Below are 22,190 nucleotides of genomic sequence, written 5' to 3' on the forward strand. Positions count from 1 at the left end.
TTCTCTATGTCCTCAATCCTTTTTAGTGCTTTGGGGGCTAAAAATTGCCCTAAAAATATGTCAGATATAGAGGGGGAAAACACGTCAGACAGGACATCTTTTTCCATTGCAGCACTGTTAAATTTAGCTTTTCAGTTAGAAGGGGCGTGCAGGTAATGGATTAATGGAGCCCCATTAATTCATTCTATTTTATCCTCCTCCTGGGGTGTTGAGAGGCAGGACAAAGAGTAGGTCAAGGCTAAGGCCGAGATAATGTTTTAAGTATCCGAGCAGAGGAGGTCAGATGGATCGGCACATGGAGCATTCAGCATTCAACAGTTCAGGAAATACGGCAAACATTCAGTTTAGCATATGCTTGCACTGTCATGACAGAGGACAATGTGTTTCCTCTTCTCTGTCCAGGCAGTATATGGCTCAGGGGAACAGCTAACTGGGATGAAGCCCTCAAGGCCTGGATGCGGCAGCGAAACGAAATGGGCAAGCTTTACAGAGGAATGTGTGAATGCCCTGTAGGCGTTAAATGTAGGACAGCCATGCGGAGCCATATGCGTATTGTCTCGAGCCGTAATGTTGGGAGAGTTGCACCTGAGTTACATTTGAACATATGCTCAGCAGTTACTCTAACGTGCATGTAATTAGATATTATGCAAATGTTAATTTATGAATGTCTCCATAAACATTTCAGCATCCCTGCTTTTCTTTGCCTCTTTTTTTTGGTTTTTAGCATGAATAGAGTCTCTGTGCTTGGAGTAATCTGTGAGGACGATGCAAGTTTAATTCCGTGTATTTGTGGTGGCATATAACCTTTAAGAAAATCTCATTTTTTCACAAAGTCAAGTGGTTACTGAACTCATACACTACAAACTGTGCCTGGATACAATTTAAAGCTAGGCCTATCAGTAAATCAGCAATTTAACTGATACATATATTTCACTTACCTAATGGAGATAATACCCTATCTATTGATCATGATTGATGGTGATATAAAAAGACCTATGAACCCACAGTGAAGCGCAGCACTTATCAGTATTGTATTTGCTGTTATGAACACTCCAGGCTAATTGTGTTATAGGGAGAAAGTGTGTCTTTCAGAGCCGCGTGATGTGTTCTCTGAGGGTGATGACCGGCTGATAAAGTGCTGCTGAGTTGGGGGGGGGGGGCTTATGGATTTCTGCAACACCCCAGAGTCACAGCTCGAGCACGACGACAACAAGGTCCCAGCTTCTTTCTCCTGCGTGTTCAGACTCTTTCTTATCACAGCTTCCAGTGGGAGGCGGCTGACCAGTCCGGGCATATTGCAGCCTCCCCGTCAGCCGCACAGAGAGGCATTTGCAGTCGGTTGTTGTCCTGCAAAGCGCGGGTGGAGCAATAAACATTCACATCAAAAGACCATCTTCATATTCTTTTCTAGTCCACATCTCAGTTTCAAACACTTCCCCTTTGATTGTCGCGCAGTTCATTTATAGCGTTGGTCTCAATCTGCTCAATGCAGTTTCCTGCTGGCCTGGAGATGCCCTGTGACATGTTCATTCTGCAGAACAGCAGTGCGGGCTTGCACTTTGACCAGGCTGCTAATGGTGATGCATGGCACATTGGTGAGATGCTTTTCTGTCCCCCTTACAGACCAAATGAAGACAAAATTAATCAGGGCCTCTTCGTTATCTAGTTTGTCTGTCTGAGATAGAGGTTATAGCCTGACCACATGGTTGATTACATCCCCGACCAACCTTTAGAGCTCCAGGGGTGATCTTATCCTTGTTGCCACGTGCGCGCACACGCCCATGCTGTGTGTTAGTGGACACTGCAGGTGGCAAGCTCCTGTCAACTCAGCAAGGAGATGAAGTAGAAGAGGAAGAAGTATGAACTCCCTGATGTATTTGTTACAATTCATTTTCTGAATACCCCATCAAACTACAAATGTTTATCTAAATAATATTTTTATTTTTATTGTAAGATGTGCTCAATTTAACCAAATCTATGTTAATATGGTTTGTTGTTTGTGGCATGGTATTGCTGTGCTTCCGTAGGTGGAGTACCTCTGCTGCAACACCTCATCTCCTAATGACTCCTTGGACCAAACATCAGAGTCACAGCTCTGGTCCATCAGTGTCTTAACTGCTCAGTTTTGAGGGACTCTTATGAATTTTAACAGTTCTGAATGCATTAAAAGACAAATTTGCAATTATTCCATTCATTTGCATTTCTGGCAGTTAAAGCTGAACTAATCTATTTTAATGACTTGCTAATGTCAGTCATATGGTCAAGATCCGGTCTAGTGTGTGAAGGATTTTCTTTAGTTTTTTTCCAGGACTGCAGCAGACACCACCTCTGTTTGTCTGGCTGAGGTTTCAGATGGACAGCTGGTGTGACAATCGTCCATGCCATGGGAAGCATTTTTGTTCATTTTGAATGATTTCTGTAATAGCTTGACTCAGACTTAGAAATCAGAAGTTCCACTTTTATTTCCTAAATGAGTTGTCCTTATTAGGGCTTTGAATATGGTTTAGCTGACAGCACGAATGGTCAATCATGTGCCATGCAGTTCAGAGAGTATGAGGACTGCAGTGATTAGCTCACTTTCAGGCATTGAGGAGGAAGTAATCAGTGAACTCACTTGGTGTGCCTTTTGGAGGTTTCCACTTATGACTTAGGAAATCAAAATTATGAGATACTTTAAATTTGAGTACTTTTGGTCCTAAAATATCAGAAACACTTTTTAGAGATGTCTCATCAACACTAGTGATTGTGCTTTATTCTTCTTTTGTTACCCCAGAGAAACACAGAACTATTTTGTGTTCCAGCAGCGTCATGTCACATAACGGATGCACAGTTGTTATATATTAATGTGCTTCATGGTCAGTGAATAGCTGCAGCACCCCTGAAATTAACTTTTGTGATTAAGGAGCCTAACAGTAGCCAACTCAGTTAGACAATTTTTATGTTTGCAGCAATTAAAGTATGAGGTAAAGATGCAGCAGAGTTGTGTGGATACATACACTACTTTCTGTTAACAGTCCTGTAATGCAAAGTTATTTATAGGTGTGACATTGAAGCTGTCAATGGCGACGAAAAATGACTATTATTCATTGTCAAGTGTCTAAAATTTAAATTTACTGCACCACAGTGTAAACTGGTGTGTCTGCTACTGTATAGGAAGTGTGGAGTGAATGAGAAAGTTATTTTGAACACAGCCCAATTAGCGGGAGTGTTTTTCAGAGGCTATGTCAGGTGATGACTGGCAATACCTATCAGTGTGTGTACCTCTCCTCTGCCTCTATACAGTCATAGAACAACTGAGGGATTTTTTGAGAGTTTCGAATGCATCAAGGCAAACAGACTGAGGCGTATAGAAAGTGTTCATCTTCCTTCCTTCCTTCCTTCCTCCTTTTTTCTCATGTGTCCGCTCGTCCGCCTCTCTCCTGGGCAAATCTGGCAGTTGATCCCTAACTGCCTGGAGGACAATTCAAAAGGTCAGTGCGAGCAGACTGTTTAGAAAATGCACCTTTCCTCCCCCCTCCCCCTCTCCTTGGAAAGAAGACAACGACACTTGCTGACGTGGCCTTATCTTTCTCAGACGCTGGAAGGCACGAGCTACTTCGACAATAGCACCACTTGTATTTCATTTATTTTCTGCTCGAACATCAGTCCTGAGGTGGCCCTCTACTCTCTCTCTCACTCTCCATTTCTACCCTGTTTGCACCATGCTGTCCCCAGAGGCACGGGTAATGGTCTACTGGCCCTCTACTTGAAGCGATAAAGACCTGCAGAAAAACCAGTCACAGCTCTCGCTCAGAATGAGAGGATAAGATGAAGTTTAAAGGAGAAATTGAGGATGGGTTGTTAAAGAGTGTGGACAAAGGAAAAACAGTGGGGGGAAAAAAAGGTTAAGAGTGCCCTGTGGCACCATACAGCCTAATTCAATACTTTCCTCACCTTTTGCTCTGTTTTTGCATTTTAAATCAGGACTTTGGAGAACAATGAAGTCATAAAATGAGGACACCGGGTATAGATGACTAAGGCTGCTTTAAAGTCCTCCAAATTGGATAGACTGTGCGCAGATGAGAAGCAATAAGTTGATGAAGTGAAAACTCTTCCATTATTAACATTTAGAAGTGAATGACAGAGGAGATGTCATTTGAAATTGATCTTCGGTCAATGAAAAATACCACAGCCGGAGGAGAGGATTGTTTCAAAGAACAGAAAATGTCAATACGTACTGTACACCGCTTTGAATATTTTAAAGTCGTGGGAGAGCGAGAAAGAGACGCTGCTTGATGGATGACGACGGCAACAATGAAAAATGATATGAATGGTAGAGAATGAGTATGACGGAGGTGGAGCTGTGAATGATGACTGAGTGGGGGGGTGGGGGTGCGGGGTGGGGTGAAAATGAGATTAGGTTCCGCACTTCAGGTGGTGTGTCATCCTTGGGAATGGAAAACCTGTCAGTCCTCAGTGCCCTGATGCAAAGCTGGTAGGCTGCTCTATTGATCCAGCTGCAGCCAACGCTGATGTTTTCGCTTTTCTAACATGGTGGTGTGTGTGTGTGTGAGGAGGTGTGTGTCCCGTCGGCGTAAATGTCAGATTTTGAATGAATATGCTATTTATGTCTGAACTACTATATGTGAGGTTTTTCTTTTTGGTTGCAAAAAGACACCCTAGATTTGAATGCATGATTATACTGTGTTTGCTGCTTTTGTGACATCCTGGATTTATTTAAGTGAATTTAAAACATGCTTTAATTGATATTTTTTTTAGCCTGTTGAGTGCAGCAGAAATAAGCTGTAAACACAACATTGACTAATATTAAGTGAATATGGTTTAATTTTGATTTAATTCTGATTTTGGGGCTACGCTCACTCTCTTTGTTGCCAAGAGTTCAATGAGGATTGACTTCACTCTTTCTGAAAGGACTAACTCATTTGTTAAAAAAAAAAAGATAACAGCAGTTTTGAGATTTAAGTAGAATACCTTCAACACAATTAAGCAGAGGTTACCTCTAAGCACTTGTAGAACTGTAGGCGTAAATGATGACAAATTGAAAATAAATAGGGTATTACCTATGATTTCTCACTTGTGAATGTGGAGTAAAACATAAATGGGTAAAACCTTTAAGACTGGTAAAATCACTGCTACGTGTTTGTTGAAATTGTTGTGCTGCTTTTGTTTTTGAGTATAAAGTCAGCCTCAGCCTCCTAGTAGGAACGCTGTCATTGCTCTAAGTCGATTAAGTCTCTGTGATGTGTTATTATTGCTTTGTCCCTGTAGGGGATCTTCCATTAGGAAGGGAACTTGTCCATCCTCTCAGTGGGTTTCCTTATATCAAAACCTCCATTTATGTTATGTATATATATGTGTGTGTGTATATATAGACACACACCACTGAAAGCTCTTATTGCTCTGCGAACAATTTCACTACATGATGAGGCAATTGTACATTTGCAGGCTGGTTTTTCTCAGAGAGAGACCAGATATCAGGGAAATGACAGCACTAATGTGCCTCTAAGGCCAATGGCCAAAGCTCCATTCTTTTCTCAGCTTAGCACTTTATTTATTTATTTACTTATTTGTGCTGAAGGTTATTGCAGACAGCAGCAAATAAACAGCTGGGGGACATCGGACCCTCAGAGATTGAGTCTGAAATCCCACATGACCTTCTCAGAGGAGAGAACAGGGCAGGATGAAGGCACCTGGTGAAAAGACAAGCATCAAGGCCGATGCTCTGAGAGCTGGTCTGGGTTCAGACTAACAGTAATGGCACAGCAAGCAGCATCAAGGACGGATCTTAAACACAGCCATTGATCCCATTATATTCAAACCTCTGGTCCCTCTATTTTCTTGTGTATTTGAGATCACTCAGACTCTGGCCTTGGAGAGGAACAACGTTTTGCTGAATGGGTCACATAGAGAAGGGCTTGGGTGCATTTTACACAAAAAAATACGCTTCAGGCTTCTGTTCTACTTTCATGTTCTTTCCCTTTTTATTTTTACCATCTCCCACATTAACAATTTTGTGTCTTCCTTTTTCGTGTTTTCCTGGCTTCATGTTTGTGACCTCATCTAATGTATTAATGCTGCACATCCCAGACCCCACCCTCTGTTTATCGTCCTCCTTTCCTCTATTCATCTGTTGTGGCTTGCCACAGATAATGTCACCTACAGCCTGTGACCAGGTTGTAGTCCAGCAGTGCTCTATATGAATTATGATGTGCTGGATCACTCCTAATCTTGTTATGGATGTTCTTTTGCCCTTGGGAGGGGCATCAATGGATGGATGGAACTTTATCAGATTTCATGGTGCTTTGGAGTATAATTCATGAGAGATGCTGTCTTGTGCATGGTAGCACTAAACACTACAGTTTGATCTGATTAGTTTAATTTATTTTCCAGCATTTGCCTTTTAATGAAAAATGTGAACATGACAAACAGAAGAGATTGCAGAGTAAAACAATGAAAAAAGATGATATTGGTTTGGTTATAGCCTGAGGTGCTCATATATGTAGTTCAAAGCCCAGATTGAAAAGGCTACCTTTGGGTAGTCAAGCATTTTGTTGGAACAAGTAGGAGACCCCTGCCTGAGAGTTTCAGACTGTCTTGCGAATCATGTGGGGCTGAAATATCTACAGTATAATGTAGCTTGTAAAAGTTTAAAGTCAAAAGAGGGTCTAGATAGATAGATCTGGGTCCTTAAAGCTGATCTTCTTTTCCAGAATGGCTACTAAAATGGAGTGGTCGACAGCAGCCAGCAAAATAAGTTTTTGTGTGACCTTAATGAGAGCAGTTTGAGAGGTTGGATGGATGGTGATACCCATATCAAGAAAATGTATTGTCTTCAGGCTTTTTATACCTTGTGTTAAAGTTTAGATCCAGTGGCTTATTACATGACTATGTTAGATTTTAATATGTTTATAAAACCTGAGCATTAATCCATCTTCCTGTTACAGCACCTAATCTTCATATAATGCTAGCAGCTGAATGTAAATATCAAAACTGATTAAGAAGTGGTTAAGAGGTTACAACAGTCGACACAGGAACATCCTGTAAATGCATCAACAAGTGCAGTCATTTGTCATTACAGAGCTTCACAGAGTGATGTTATTACATTGACAAAAGCATTTTTTTGAATAAAGCTTGATCGACCTGTTATATAAGAGTGTAATTGAACATATTCCAGGCTGGAGTGTCATTGAAGTGATAGCTAAAATGAGTTCAGGTAGAAGAACAAAAAGACTTATGAAGGCTTAAGAGCAAATGACATACTGACGGTTACAGTCAAAGTGTACTCAGGGAGTTGATGATTACAAAGGCTGACAACTTCCAGTTGAGGAGTACTTTACAGATAAATCCAAGGATTTCGATGAGTGGCAGAATCAGTGTCATTACTTTGTGTGGGCCAGGCATTATCTGTCACGCTGACCTCTTCTTTACTTTCCAATAATGACTTGGTGGAGAGTAAGAACTTCTTCACCTCCCTAGCTCCTTAAGAGGTTGTTATTCAGTGGATTCTCATCTCAAGGTAAAGCTAAATTGACTGGCTTCAAGTTTAATATTGACTAATCCAGCACTGAAGTACACATTTCCACAGGCCATCCTTTGACCCCAGGTCTCCTTCCTTTTGGTATTTTATCAGAAAACAATGTTTGTCTTGACATGTATGTTTCCCCTTTGTCAATACTGTGCTTCCACAGAGCATTGCAGTCATGCTGTGCCTCTATACTCTGTAGTCATGGTAGAGAAGGTTGGGCAGAGTGCCAGTGCTGTAGACTTTTCCTTGCACCATCATCCCCCAAAATACACCATCATGTCACACTGTCAGAGAAGGAACACGTTGAAATAAGTACAGAGAGGTTTTCTGTCTCCTGTCCTCCCTCATGTCTGCTCAGATGTAATTACGTGTGGAAATATTTGTGCCTTATCTAAGGCTTTCTTTTTATTTAATTTGTTGTATACTTTGTTGGCAAAGACAGTAAATGTTCATAGCAGAAATACAATCAGTAGCTGAATAGATGAAATGCATATACAGAACCATTTGAAAGAATGAATTGATTAGTTGGTCCACAGAACATTAATTGCAGCTATTGTGAAAACTGAAGTCATTTAACAATGAAGTCATTTATTGAAAAGAAATGTATGTGCTGGAATGAAAAATTTCAATACTTTTGGCATTTTGGAGGGAAAGCAAACAATTTAAATGCATCAACTTGAGCTGTGGGAAATCATGATGCACATTGTTCAACTTTTTTTGTTTTTTTTTGTTTTTGTTTTTTGTTTACGTTTATAAAATCTAATGTATTCAGTAGAATAATCAAAAGATTTACTGATGATGACAATAATCATTCCTTACAACCCCATCAGAACAAAAACAAAATTAAAAACAAATTTTGCTTAAGTCTTGGAGAACAAAAAAACAAAGAAACAAAAAGGAATAAACCAGATGAATTACAAGGAAAATGTCTGTACATTTTAGGCTTTGATATTCCTTGACTACTCTTTGTGTCCAGAACCTAATTTCAATTTAGTACAATGTTTAATTCGTAGACATTTTCCTACATCATATGAACTCACATACAATGTTTTATTAAATATATGACTTCAACCTTCCTTCAATCTGACTCTCCAAGGAGGGTTAAAGAGCAGCAGAGCAGCCGCTTCGTGTGTCCTCACGTGACATTCGAGTAACTTGCAGAGTCAACAGAAAAGGTGTTAATAATGTCTATATATAAAACAAGGGGCACACATCCAGGATATAACCAGCAGTGAGGACAGTACGGCTGCAACTCTTCAGCCCTTTGCTATTATTTTATGAGTCCCCTGTGGGCCTTGAGGGTTCAGGAGAGGGAGACGGATTCTGAAAGATCTAATTAAGCAAAGCGAAATGAGAGTGCTGAGATCCCCTGGCCAGGACAAGACACAAATCAGGGGCTGTTGACAGTGAGCTGCAGGGCAATGGGGCTTTGCAGCAAAGGCCGCACTCTAGCCTCTGGATAATGACCATCCCGACTTCTCTGTGGTCCTCAGTTTAACTATATTTATAGCTTGGGGTTGAAGGTTTTGAATCTTAATCTCATTATGTAAAACATCAGCCTGTGATTTTTGGTGTTTTACCTTATTTGCACTTGAGGAGGCAATTAGTGTTTTCTCAGTAGATGGGTGGCACTGGAGAAAAACCAGATGACTCCATCAGGTGTCTCGTTATGAGCTTCCTCTGTTAAAAGAAAGACAAAAGCTATTTTTTCTGCGCCTGAGGGACAAATAAGAGTTCTGTACGCATAACTCAGTACTTATGTTTGAATGGTGAATTGTTTAGAAGGTGGGAAGATGTTAAGGAGGATTCTGTGTGCTCTTTTGTTGGGGATGTTTCCCAATTTAGAGGTGCAGACTGTGTGGGATGTAAAGAATTCCCTCTCTGTCTGGCAATCCAGGATTCACATGCTGTTACATCGGAGTGGAGAATATGTGTCTTCAGGACACCTGGCACCAAGACTGTGACTGTCTGGTCTCCCAGGCTCATTTCTGACTGAGAACAGAAAGACCTTGGAGTACAAAGACAACAGGCTTGATTATGTGAGTACACAGGAAGGTCTCCCAACATTGTTGTGCTAATCATGTTAGCGGGCACAGACTCAAGGCAGGACAGATGCTAGGCAAAGGGCAATGGGGCTATGTTATCCTGATTAGAGAAAGCTTTTGGGGGCGGGGGTTTGTGAATCTTGTTTCCTACCTCGGCGTCACCTTGCAGAGGGAGAACTGCCATCGGTTCTTTCTCTAGCGCCGTCTGTCAGCTTTTTTCTCCCATCTCTCTCTCTTGTTCTCTGTGTCTCTCTCCAGTATTCACAAGAAGTAGTGCCATAGCCAGCGCAGAGCGTGTCGTTTTTATTCAACGGGCCACATTTCTTTTCCTGTTATCAACCGCCTACACACCCAGCAGTGAGTTGCTGGAGAATACTTTCATTTTTGTTCTTGTGGTTTCACCTTTCTGAATGTGGTTAAAAGCAGATTTGTTCCTTTGTGACACTTGTGCTTTGGTTCATATGAGTCTGCTTAACACAAATCTGTCAGTGGCTCATATAAAAACCTTCACCAGTTTCCTATAAATCTAGTAAAAACTGTGCTATGGATATATTCACAAGATAAAGACTGATGTAAGTGTGTGCTGTATATTGTTATGCTATAGATATTTTTCGCTACATTAATCACAGTCCAGTTTATCTGAAAGCAAGTCATTTAAGTTTAACTTGAGGGTTTAAGATTTAGCAGTTCCTCTTAACTTAATAATCAGCTTATATTGGGCATCTCCTCATGCAGTTCTTCTCTGATATGTAAATCTACTACAAAACAGTGCACACTTGCAGTACGTTATGTCAAAGTTGTTCTTTAATGGCTCTCATTTTTAAAGAAAACAACATAGTAAACACATTTGTAAAATACCATAAATATCCATTAATATGAAATACATGAATAAAAAAAACTCTGACAAAAAAAACAACGACCAACAAGTTATTTGTTATTACTGCCTCGGGAAAGACGTCTGTTTGGCTGCTTTCGATTTCCAATTTATGATTCAACACTGCAGGCATATAAGCTGCTTGTTAACTTTTTAAAATGCATGCTTCACTGCCACAACTTGTGGATGACGTCTGTTCCTGACGCATAATTGCCAGCTGGTCTAAAGGGAATGTAATGATTTAGATTACACATTTTTTTAGGCTTAAAATTGCAGATATCTACCAGTTAAAATATACAGCGACTGGCTTCAAAACCAACCACTGAATACTATGAAATACATAGAAAACTATTAATTAATGATACATTTCTTCTGTCCCTTGCAGGATCTTATATGTTGGTGAACTCCTCCCAGCATGCCGTGGGTCATCGTGCTCAGCTGCTGCTGCAGTCGCTCAGTGAAAATGACACACACTGCGTCCAGTTCAGCTACTTCCTGTACAGTCGCGATGGCCACAGCCCCGGGGCCCTGAGGGCATACGTACGAGTCAACGGTGGTCCGCTCGGCAGTCCAGTGTGGAACACGTCGGGGTCTCACGGAAAGCAGTGGCATCAGGTTGAGCTGGCTGTCAGCACCTTCTGGCCTAATGAATACCAGGTACGAGCTTCAAGATTCCTTATTCTTACATATGATGATGTGTCTTGTTAACTCTCCGCGCTCGTAGTGGTCCGACTTTGATTTCATGATGTTGATGAAACCAGTTGCTGAGGAGTTGAACAGTCATAAGAGGTTTCATTTTTGGGATGAAGATCTGCAGACCCCATTGACCAACATCTTGTACAGCTGAAAAATGTTACACAATATGGCTGTGTTGATCACCACTCGTTTTAGCCTGGGGGTGAATGTGGTCTTAATTACTTGCATTTGCAATTTAATTAGCATTGATTCCCTTGTGAATGTAGCCAACGTTAGCACTCGAGGGCCCTAACTAGGTCTCACATGGGCATCCTTGGGAGAGATTTCACCCACTAAGGCCTGTCTACAGGGTATTCAGCAGACTCCAACTACCAACAAAAGACAGACAGTGACTGGCATCAAATGTGGATTCCTGCTATGGTCTGTAGAGCAGTCAGGTGAGCACAAGGGATATCCATCTATTAATCTAATTTCTTTTTTCTGCAAACTCTGCGGAGCTGTCAAAAAGCAATTAAGTTGAGTAGTGTGCATTTTATCAAGAACTGTCAACCCCCCCCCCAAAGTTTAATTAAATTCTATTCGGCCCTGCGAGATCTGACCTTCACTACGTAAATAATAGTCTTTTGTACAAACAGGGGCATGGATGGAGGGTGACACTGTTCTACCATCAGGTCATCTGAAAATATGATAAACTATTTTAGGTTAACAGACACAAACAGATATACAGTAACACACCCACACATACTGTAGTCCATGCACAAGGACATATACAAAGTCTTAGAGGCTTTATTTTCAGTATTATTATTTTGTAGCATTGAAAAATATACAGCATTCCAGTCTTTGTCTTAAATTACCAAAGCCTCATGGGATTTGTTGTTAAAGGAATAGTAAGATGATTTGGGAAACATGCTGATTCTCTTTCAAGCTGACAAGATTGATACCATTCTTCAAAATAAAGTTAGCACCAGGACACCATTAGCTTGGGTTAGCATGAACAGTGATATCCTGGCTCTGTCCAAAGGCAAAAAAACAAAAAACAAACAAACACTGCCAGCACTTCTTAAGATCATTAATTAACTAATTTGTTCTCATTAGTTTAATCTGTACAACAACTGAAGAGTAAAAACAAGTTGTGGTTTTACGAGGGATTACGCGCTGGACTATTTCTTTGCTAGGTGCTGTGACCTCCTGGAGTCTGGTCGTCACCGTGAGGTTGCTAGGCAGTATTTTTTGTTGGGATTAAAGGGATTAAACAGACTAGACATGACATGTTAATTAGTGAGCTTTAGCGGTCCTGGTAGGTGGACATTTTTTATGTTTGAAAAGAGACAGACTAGCTATTTTCTGCTAAGCTACGCTAATCGCCTCCTGGCTCTCGCTTCATATTCAGTTTACAGATATGAGACTAGTATAGATCTTTAATTTCAGGCAAGAAACTGAATAGATGTATTTCCCAAAATGCTGATATTTCCTTTAAATTCCAACAAAATAATCCTACTTTTGTCTTCTCTAGAATTTAGTATTTTCCGTAGTTGTTGACATTTATTTAAAATGAGAATATAGAATGTAAACCAAAGCAAAAGAGACCATCCATGGGGGAAAACTGTAAGTTATGGATGCTGGTGGAGCTAGCAACTTCCTGTATTTTTGGGTGTCATTTGAATAGCCACAAATGAATATTCAATAACACTGTGAGCTCCATTAATCAGTGCCACAGTCATAACTTCTCTTGAGCTTTGCCCCTTATAAACAGGTTAGCAAGGACTGCAAGTAAAGCCACTCATCAGCCTAGTTTTACTGCAAATAATGAGGTCCTTAATGTCAGATTCTTTTCTTTTCATGGCATTTTCAGAAGGAATCATTACTTTTATAATACGCCTATTAAATAGCTGTTGCTCTTATACCGAATGTTTAACAGTGAGTGAGCTGAAAATGGTTGAGTGTCTTGCTAAAGAGTGCCTCACTGCTGATGGATGCAGTAAGAGCTGAGCTATTATAAAACAGACTACCTAACCACTGACTCTGCCCTATATCCACATCAGGACAGACAAGTCATGAATACAGTAATAACACGTATTATCGTGCTTTGTCTTTTTCTGTCTTTGCTCAAGTGCTGTTGAATTTTTCTGTGTGTTTAGCTGCTCCATTCTCCATGTCCTCCCTTCCCCTTCCCCTTCCCCAGTGGAGTTTGCAGTGTGCTTTCTTGTCTCAACAGTCCTGTTGGCATCCCAGTAAACAGTGATGGCTCATAGGTGAGTCAGAGATGTGCTGTGGCTGCCAATGAGCAGCTCCAGTTAGGAGAAGGAGGTTTATAATGGGCTTATGAGGAGGAGTAGATGACTCTGAAGACAGGACAAACAGTACAGGAGAAGGAGATGGGCCTTAAATTAGTATTGACAGTATGGCCTTTTAATAGAACAGCTTAAACTGCTAATGGCCTAGCTTTTATCTCATGTGGGGGGAAAACACAGTGTTCAAATTTATTGGATTAAATTTGCTAATACTGGGGATTTGGTCACCAGGTATTGGAACCATTAAAGAATACCTCATTGCAGCATGCGGGGAATTAAAATAATGCCTTCCCCGACTTCTTTTCTCACATTTTACATTTCACTTCAACTCAGCTGACCTTGTGCTGCTTCTCAGTACAGAGAAAGCTGAAGAAACTGTTCACACAAAGTCACATACACCACAGCTTACACTGCTAATCCCTCAGCAGTCAAAAACCTCATCAATGTGGAATGACAGTGGGTCTTGTCTCGCAACACGTCACTGCTCTCTGTTACACAGATGAAACAGAAAAGGGTGACTGGGGAGGTGTCAGGCTGAATGTTTTCCTTAAAAGCATCTTATGCCTAGCTATTCTCTGTTGTTAACCACCAACAGTGCGACAAAAACAGATAGGTAAACACAAAAAAGGGAACAATTGGGATCTGTTGCAGCCTGGTTTGCTTCAGCAGTTCTTCTTGGTATTCACCTGAGACTTTTAGCTCTGGAGCACGTTAGCTGGAGCTTGTGTGACTTTAAATTCTAAAGGGTTTTGGTTATATCAGCTCCATAGCAAGTCTAATACAATCGCTTTGGATTTTAAGTGATAGACAGGCAGATTTACCCTGTCATTAAACTAGCAAAGCACTCTCTTGAAGCAGAGGTAGAGAATAGGCATTTCTTATCATTGTCTCTGAGTAAAATAAAATCCCAGGAGAACACACATCATTTTGGAGACAGTTTTCAAATCCGCAGGTTTTTCCGCCTTATTAGATTTCAGGTCATATTAGAGCTCCCAGTTCTATGCCTACAGCACAAGGAGACTAAATGTCAGTGTAGCCTTTTGCACCGCACAGATACAGATGTGAGATAACGGTCGAGCTCGCTCGTTTCACGATTTTGGGTGTAATGAAATGCCTTGTTTACAGCAGTCACTGCCGCTGTTTATGTCTTGAAAATGTCATTGTGGAATGTAATTAAAAACAGTCAGAGCAATTCTCTGGTAATCACCAAAACTAAGAGGATTAATATGCTGAAAACCAAAATCACCCCAATCTTATTTGTTCACCTGCCTGGTGATTTGAAAAATTATTTTCTTGCTTGAGCACCTTTTAAAGATTTTATCATTCACGTAGGGCTCTCACCATGTTCATAAGGTTACCCTTTATATTAATGTCAGGAGGTGACAAGCATTACATACACATCACTTCCTCCTATCACAGTTGTGAAATTGGGATTTGGAGTTCAATGGATTTTGGGGTGGAAATCTTCAGAGAGTAAGATCACCTTGAGATGTCTCGATTGAAGATGTCGTGTGTGCCTGGTGTACATTGCCATATTTCTCCCCGCCTCTTATTGGCAGAAGTGTTTGCAATACCTAGAGAACCTTGTTATCAAATATTAAAGATGTTATCCAGCCCTCCAAGACTGCCAACTAGAGCTGGAGACATGTCCCACCCCCCACCCCCCACCCCCCTCTTTACCATCGCTCACTTTCCTCTCACTTCTACGTCTCCTTCCAAATGTCAGAATCTTCTTCAAAGTTGCTTTTCTTCCATCTTTCATTACTTTTTTTCCTTTCCCCATGTGTTGATATTACGTATATTATTTATCACTTCCTTCACTACATCTCACCTGTTGCAGGTGTTTCTTGCTGCTGTCATGATAGGTTGGGATTGCTTCCAAGTCTTTCATAATACAATACTCACATGTCACGTCAAATGTGCATGTCTCCAGTGTAATCATTGCTTTTGTCCGTGCTGGTCGTGACATGGTTCTGTCCTCTTAAGACTTCACTGTAAGAGAGCAAATGCATTAGAGGATCCTAAGCTAATGTTAGGCTGTAGCAGTCTGAGTCAGTCAAATCGAGTGGGTAGCTTTGGCCTGGTAGTTGTGTGTAGGTTTCAAAAATGCATGGAGCCACAAACCCATGGGCTACCAGGAAGTACCCCTCTGCCACAGCTCAGCAAGAACACACTGTCGAGGAGAAACAAAAAGGATAAATTTCAGCCAAAGGCGGTCAGGCGCAGCGACTGGGTGCAGCTTCTCTTAGTCATGTCATAACAGTGGAATTGATCTTCAAATTTCAGTCTTGGAAAGAATACAAATAAGCGCATTTCCCCAAAATCTGAATTATTTAAAGTCACACTTCTTGATGGAATTAGCATATTTTGTACAAATCTTGCCTGTTTTACTCGACCCCTCAAACCAGGCAAGGCTTTTCCCATGACGCCATCTTGTTTACTTATTAGACAAATTTCTTTAAGAAGAAAAAAAAACAATAAAAAAGGAACAAGTTAGCAGCAGGAGACACATCAAAGACTTGTAAATAAGAATCCTCATGTCTCAGCCTTGCCTGATAATATCTCCCGTTTTCCTCACTGCAGTCTGCTGAGAGTCCTCCAAGCTGAGCCCATGGCTACGGAAAGGGGTCTTGTGAAATACTGGAGAGAGCAAATTGAGATTCCTAACCATATTCTCAGACACAGACTGTTATCCTTTGGCATTTTCCACCTTAACAGATTTACAGCACGTGACCTTTTGTCTGTGAATATTTAAAGGGGATATTTATCTATGACTGCATCTAATGGTGAGTGAAAGACCTCTGTGTCTAATGGTGTCTCCTGACTGGAGTGGGAAAGGTGGAAGCTGGTTTATAGGGCCAGATAAATCGTCTCTTGATTTGTATACATTACAGCTGCTTCTACTGTGAAAGCCAATATTACGGACTGATGTAATATGTTCTCCTAATGTGCCTTTTATATCAGTCGTAAATCATTGTGTATCACACTTTTATTTTTTTTATTTATTTTCTTCTCAAGATGATTCCAGTGTTTTTAAAAATCTTTTCTAAGTAAAGTAACCACTCATTAGGATAAAGTACAAGCATATGGAAAGTTTCATTGGGAAAGTGGCTTTCAATAAAAATCTGGGAAGGTTGTTTATTGAGACAAATGCCCTGAATGTCTCTCTCTTAATAACCTGCTATCCTAATGGCTAAGAAGACTGAGGATTAACCAGCAATCAATCTCTTATTGAGTGCTTTAGCTCAGCAGAGACTAATAACACCTTCAATTAGACTTTCAAGACATTTTTTTCCTCTTCCTTGTGTACCATTAAGCCTAATCAGTGTTTTCTGGCTAATTTTAATGTTAGCCTAATGGCCTGGCAGTCTAATGACCTGAATTAGCTGTGTAAGCTAATTCAGGTCAACATATTGAAGTATACTGTGTTTTAATCAGTGTTGTAAATATTGTATGATTAGGCAGGTGTGCAAAATGAGGCGTAGGCTTTTAAGAAAATAGACCAGCTAAAAAAAGGTAGTAAATTTGAAATGATGAAAACAGGAAATGTGTGGTTTTTTTTTTTTAAAGCATCTTCCAGCTCAAGTTCCAGCAGTGTCTGAGAACAAACAGGAGCACTGACTCTGGCAGAAGGAGATTAGCCTCAGTGTTCCTCCCTGAGCCGGAGGAGAGCAGCCAGCTATAGACAGAGCAGGGTCACTCTCCAACTCAGAGGCCCAGCAGCCAGGACCTTTCCTCCCGCTCTCCCTTTCACCTCTCCACCCCTCTCCTCTCCCCTCCACCTCTCCTTTTGTCAGCTTCCAGCCTGCACTCCCGGGCTCTCTGCATCCTATTATGTCTGGAGTCTTTTAGATGACCCCAATCTCCTCACATCCCATCACAGTGTTGTCCGTGGAGGTGCCCTCGGGGGTCAGGCACAGTCTGGGATGTTGTCACACCAATTGTTGCTGTAATCACAAGTCTTCCTCTCCAGGTTCAGGGAGGTGGACTGTCTCTGTCCTGCTGAGTGAGAAAGGCTAGAATTTGTTTGTGCAGAGGTCATGCAGAAGTTGTGACTATCAATTTAGGTGTGCAAACACAAGTGGATTGTGGCGGTGAAGATAATCTGGGTGTCATATTGGGTTGGGTTTTGAACTTCAGTACTGGCTGAACTGTAACCTCAGCAACCTCAGCAACTTGCATCAAAAACTGTGCGATATGAAAAGTTGACTCAGCATTTTTGTAAATGTGCCAGTCTTAGCCAGCTGGCTATGATATATAAACTGATTTATGTGGACAGAGGTTGGAACTCAAGGTCCACTTTCTAGCTTTTCCAGGGCTTTCATTCTCAGATTGAATAATGCATAATAATAATTAAAAAAAACACTGATGTGGTTAAGATCTTAAAAGATGTATCTTGAGAAATCTTTACTCCAGGTCTCTTTGCAATTTGTTTCCAGAGCTCTCAACCACAGCATCACCACCCAATGACAGATAATTTCACAGAGGTAGTCCATGAGATGTGGTTAAATTCTTTAGACAAGATAACTGTGGATTTGAAACCACCGCCTCCAAAGTAAAGAATGAGCTTGTATGTTGAAAGAAAAACATATTGTTTTTCTATCAGCATGAAAACTCAGGTATCATATTGGTACAGATATAGAAAAGTTTCAAATACCCAGCCCCAGTGTAATAGATATACAACTCCCAAAAAATGGCTGGATGAAGATACAGTATAACCTGTCTTAATCCAGTTATATGACTTTGATAACATTGAGCTCCAGTCCTCGATAATATATTGAAGCTACGCCTACGTGTAAACACAGACATCAGACACGCACATTTAGAGAAGCTTGGAGGGTCTAAGAAGTTTCAGTGTGTGTGTGTGTGTGTGTGTGTGTGTGTGTGCTTCAGTAAAATCAAGACCCAGTGACAGGAACCATGTTGTAATCATTTGGTCAGAGGATTATGAGAAACAATAACTCAAAGCTGGCCTTCGATCAAACGAGTAGATGGAAGACTGTCCTTGGTGCAGAGAAAACAAACATCACCCCTGTGTCTCATAACTCTCTCACTATTACTGAGGATGGTGATTTGATATTGATTAGGTTTCATGAGAGCCCACCGCTCATCCAGCTTATTGTTCCATAGGATGGTATGGAGGTTTGTCCTCCCTTGAGTTTCTGTGCAAGTTGTATTATCTGCTGTTATGGCTCTGCAGCAGCCTGCGTCCTGAATGTAGAATGGGACTCATGACTCAGGCGCCACATTGTGTGCTTGCTGATAAAACTATTATTTCTTTTGGCCCTGCGGACTGAGGCAAAACTTATCCATCCTCTTTATTTATACGCCTCTATCTCTTTCCTGTTTCTCTCATCGTCCAGCTTCTTGTCGTGGGTCAGCAGATGTGCAATGATGTGGTGATGGGCTTGTTTGTAATTAATGCATCTGTCATCGAAAGGGAACAAGAGCCAGAGAATTCGCACAGCCCTCAGTGTTCTTTGGAAAATTGCTCTTACACTTCAGCTTTGAGAGCATTAGGTTAGTCACAAGTGTATGCTTTTCCTGGCGCGGTTATGAATTAAATCATTTCATCGCATATTCACGTTCACTTCACTTTTGCAGGTTCTGATTGAGGCAACAGTGTCCCGGGAGCGGCGAGGTTACATTGCCATAGATGACATCATGGTGCTCAACTATCCCTGCTGTAAGTACCACTTCTGACAACACATTGCAATTACACAGAGTCCTGGAGGAAAAAAAAGACGGTTTAGTGGTTCTGGGTTGGGGGAATGTATTTCAAAGCAGCATGAAATGTAAATAGGTTCAGGAGAAGAGTAATGCCTGATTGACCTTTTATATTAGTGCTGCAGGTTGTCCTGAGGCATCCTGTGATGACAGCAGCGCTATTAAAACACTGTAACACTGAAATGCCAACACTCCCTATCACCTGAAAACCTGAAAAAACACCTGCCGTACCGCCTCCAGCCTTGTTTGACAGCCAAATTGATTTGTTAATCAGTGAAATCTTGAATTCCCTCTCCGAGGACATCTACACTTTTATATTTCCTGGCTTGACTGGAAGGATGCTGTAGCTTTTTTGTTAATAGCCACTTTGTACAGAGAGCCCCCCCCCCCAAATAGTACATTTCAAAAGCTTTATGAAAATGTCCTCTCATCAGGATGGCTTTTTTTTGTGTGTGTGTAATAAATACACCCCTGCAGGCCAGGGCTTTTTGTGTCAATGGTGGAAAAGTGAGGGTGTGTTCAGCCCCAATGGGCGTTGTGTAAAACATATACACTGAGACCCTCTGAGCTTAATACCTGGACAAAAGTGTCGCGGTGTCACTTAAACACTCCCTGTCCAGCCCACTGCAGAGCACGATGGCTCTTGTCAGCTCACAGGACATTTAACACCCATGGTCCATACCGCTTTCAAGTGACTTATATAACTGACACAAGCTTGAAGGATATTTTGCTCTCTCAGGATTCGGTGTTACCACGTTGTTAATATTTATACATCTCCCTACTGTCATCACTGGAGTGTTTGGAGATGGATTTTTCAGGGGGTGTCATGTTGGGAGAGGATACCACCAGTGATTTTATTAAACGAACACAGGCTGTGAGATGGCTTTGTACCCCTACTGTACGCGTACCGCCCAGTCAGCCACCCTGTTTCTCCCGGAGACAGCAGATGGCATCCTCTGAATGCTCCCTCCGTGGCCATTAAATAATTAAGACTCTCATCAAGACCTGAGCGCGCCTTATGATGTGGCACGCGGCCAGCCCGCGTTACTTGGCAGCGAACAGCGTGAGGAAAAAAGAAGGAGTGAAAAACCAAAGGGAAGTGTCGCATGATGAAAAACAAAATTAAACAAGAAAGCTCAACAAGTTCCTTTTTGTGAATTGTAGTTAAAGCATGGCTGACATTTTAGTTGTATTCTCCTGAGTCTTAGTCTTTGACTCTGAAACCAGTGTTACAGTCCAATGAAATATTTATCACGCTAAAGAGTCCTGAGGATAAGATCTGACACATTTAGCTGTATAACACTGCAGTTCGTGCCAACTGTAAGGCCTGTTTTTCCATTCAGGCTCATTTCGGTGTTTGTTTATGTTTGGCTCTCAGGCATGAATTATGAATTAACCTTAGGAGGGAGAGTCACTCAGAGGAAACATGGCCACCTGTGGGGTACAAATGCGGGCATTCTCTCCCCTTACTGTACACAAACAAGATCAACAAATTGTCATCTCCCTCCTCTGTTAGATAGCAGAGCATCGTTGTGCAAAACCAAGCAGTGGGACAAGCGAGAGCCAAACATTTGCTTCTCCCCAATGCTTCAGTATCGCCGTCGCTCTACCATCTCTTCCTGTCAATCATTCGGAGTGACACGTCGACTCGTCCTACCCCATTTCTCAGAGATGGCAGGCAGTGCTGCCGGCGTTTACCCAGCGATTTGGCTCTGCAGGGGTCTGGTTCTCTCTGCTCCATTGTTAATCACAGAGTTGGGTGAGAGGGCTACTCCCACACACTGACTCATTGGCAGCTCCACACTGCATGCTGGGACATTATTAGTCAAAATGTAGAGAGACTGATACTTACTCTGTGGTTTTTCTCCTGCAGATCCACTCTCACATTCTGCTCATTTAGAGATTGCCTCTAATCTGATGTTGTTATCTATCAAGTTACTTTCACTAAGTGAATTCCTTAACATGTACATTTACACCCTAATGCACACTTTTCGTGTTAATAAAACCATATGTTTTGATATTTTTGTTTGCTCCAACTTTGAATGTTGTTGTAATATTATGATGGACATATACATCCACTGTGGTGTGCTGTGGAGGATCTGGAAATGGAAACCAAGAATGAAACAACTTCCCCCCACTAGGATCAAAAGATACAAACTTTAAAAAAAATATATATATATATTTTTTTTTCTTTCTTTGCTTGCTTTTGTTTTATCACTGCTGCCACCTTTGGAAGTTCATTTTTGCAAACTGCTATGAGCAGTTACATGCATCAGTGTGCATTGGTACAATCTTATCTTGAGTCGTTATTCATTAACTTTGAAACAGTGAATTGAGGAGAAAAAAAAGTCAGTGCTGAAGTTTAATGTTGTTTCTAACTTTCCACTTAAAAATTTCTCATACCTCATTATGTCCCTAGTGAATGTTGGTGAGAAGAAGTTAATTATGAACAAACATTTCATAAAGCCAGTTCCTGTTAATGTACTTGAAAAAAAAAGCCCTGATAAAAACATGTCTTGTGTAGCTGACTGGCATTGAGAATGGCTGAAAGGTAATGGAGTCTTTTGTTCTCACTATGTGTCTCTGTCTGTCTGTCCCTTTAGATAAGGCGCCGCACTTCTCCAGGCTAGGAGATGAGGAGGTCAATGCTGGGCAAAATGCCACTTTCCAGTGTGTTGCTGCTGGAAGGGCGTCTGAGGCTGAGATGTTCCTGCTGGAGGTCAGTGGTTTAATGGTGGCTAAAGGAACCTGTGCGTCTGACTTAGATGTGTGGGAGTTTATTAGATTTTTAACCTCCAAAACAGTCAACAGCTGAAAAGGAAAAACTGGTTTTGGAGTTTTTCACACTTGACTGTTTGAATGCACTACATTTTGGAGGAACTTATCTACTTAGCTTATGAGACAATGGGCCCCTGAGCACACTTACAATAAAAGGCTCCACACCCCTCCTACAAAGGACCAAAACACCCAGACTGAAAGAGACACAAAATGACTACATGCTGTTGTGCCATTTGGAGTTGTTTTGCATCTTT

The 22,190-nt window shown here is 41.3% G+C and overlaps 1 protein-coding gene across 4 annotated transcripts in view; it reads left to right on the plus strand.

Moving 5' to 3' along the window:
* ptprub (protein tyrosine phosphatase receptor type Ub) overlaps positions 1-22,190 on the plus strand; it is a 149,223-nt gene that overhangs the window by 67,089 nt on the left and 59,944 nt on the right. For all 4 annotated transcript variants that reach the window (XM_018686786.2, XM_018686795.2, XM_018686803.2 and 1 more), the window contains exons 3-5: positions 10,830-11,101; positions 19,036-19,117; positions 21,762-21,877. In XM_018686786.2, coding sequence (XP_018542302.1) covers positions 10,830-11,101; positions 19,036-19,117; positions 21,762-21,877 — 470 coding nt within the window. The remainder of the gene's footprint in view (positions 1-10,829; positions 11,102-19,035; positions 19,118-21,761; positions 21,878-22,190) is intronic.

Source organism: Lates calcarifer, linkage group LG15 (genome assembly GCF_001640805.2).
Source record: "Lates calcarifer isolate ASB-BC8 linkage group LG15, TLL_Latcal_v3, whole genome shotgun sequence".
Lineage (NCBI taxonomy): Eukaryota > Metazoa > Chordata > Actinopteri > Centropomidae > Lates > Lates calcarifer.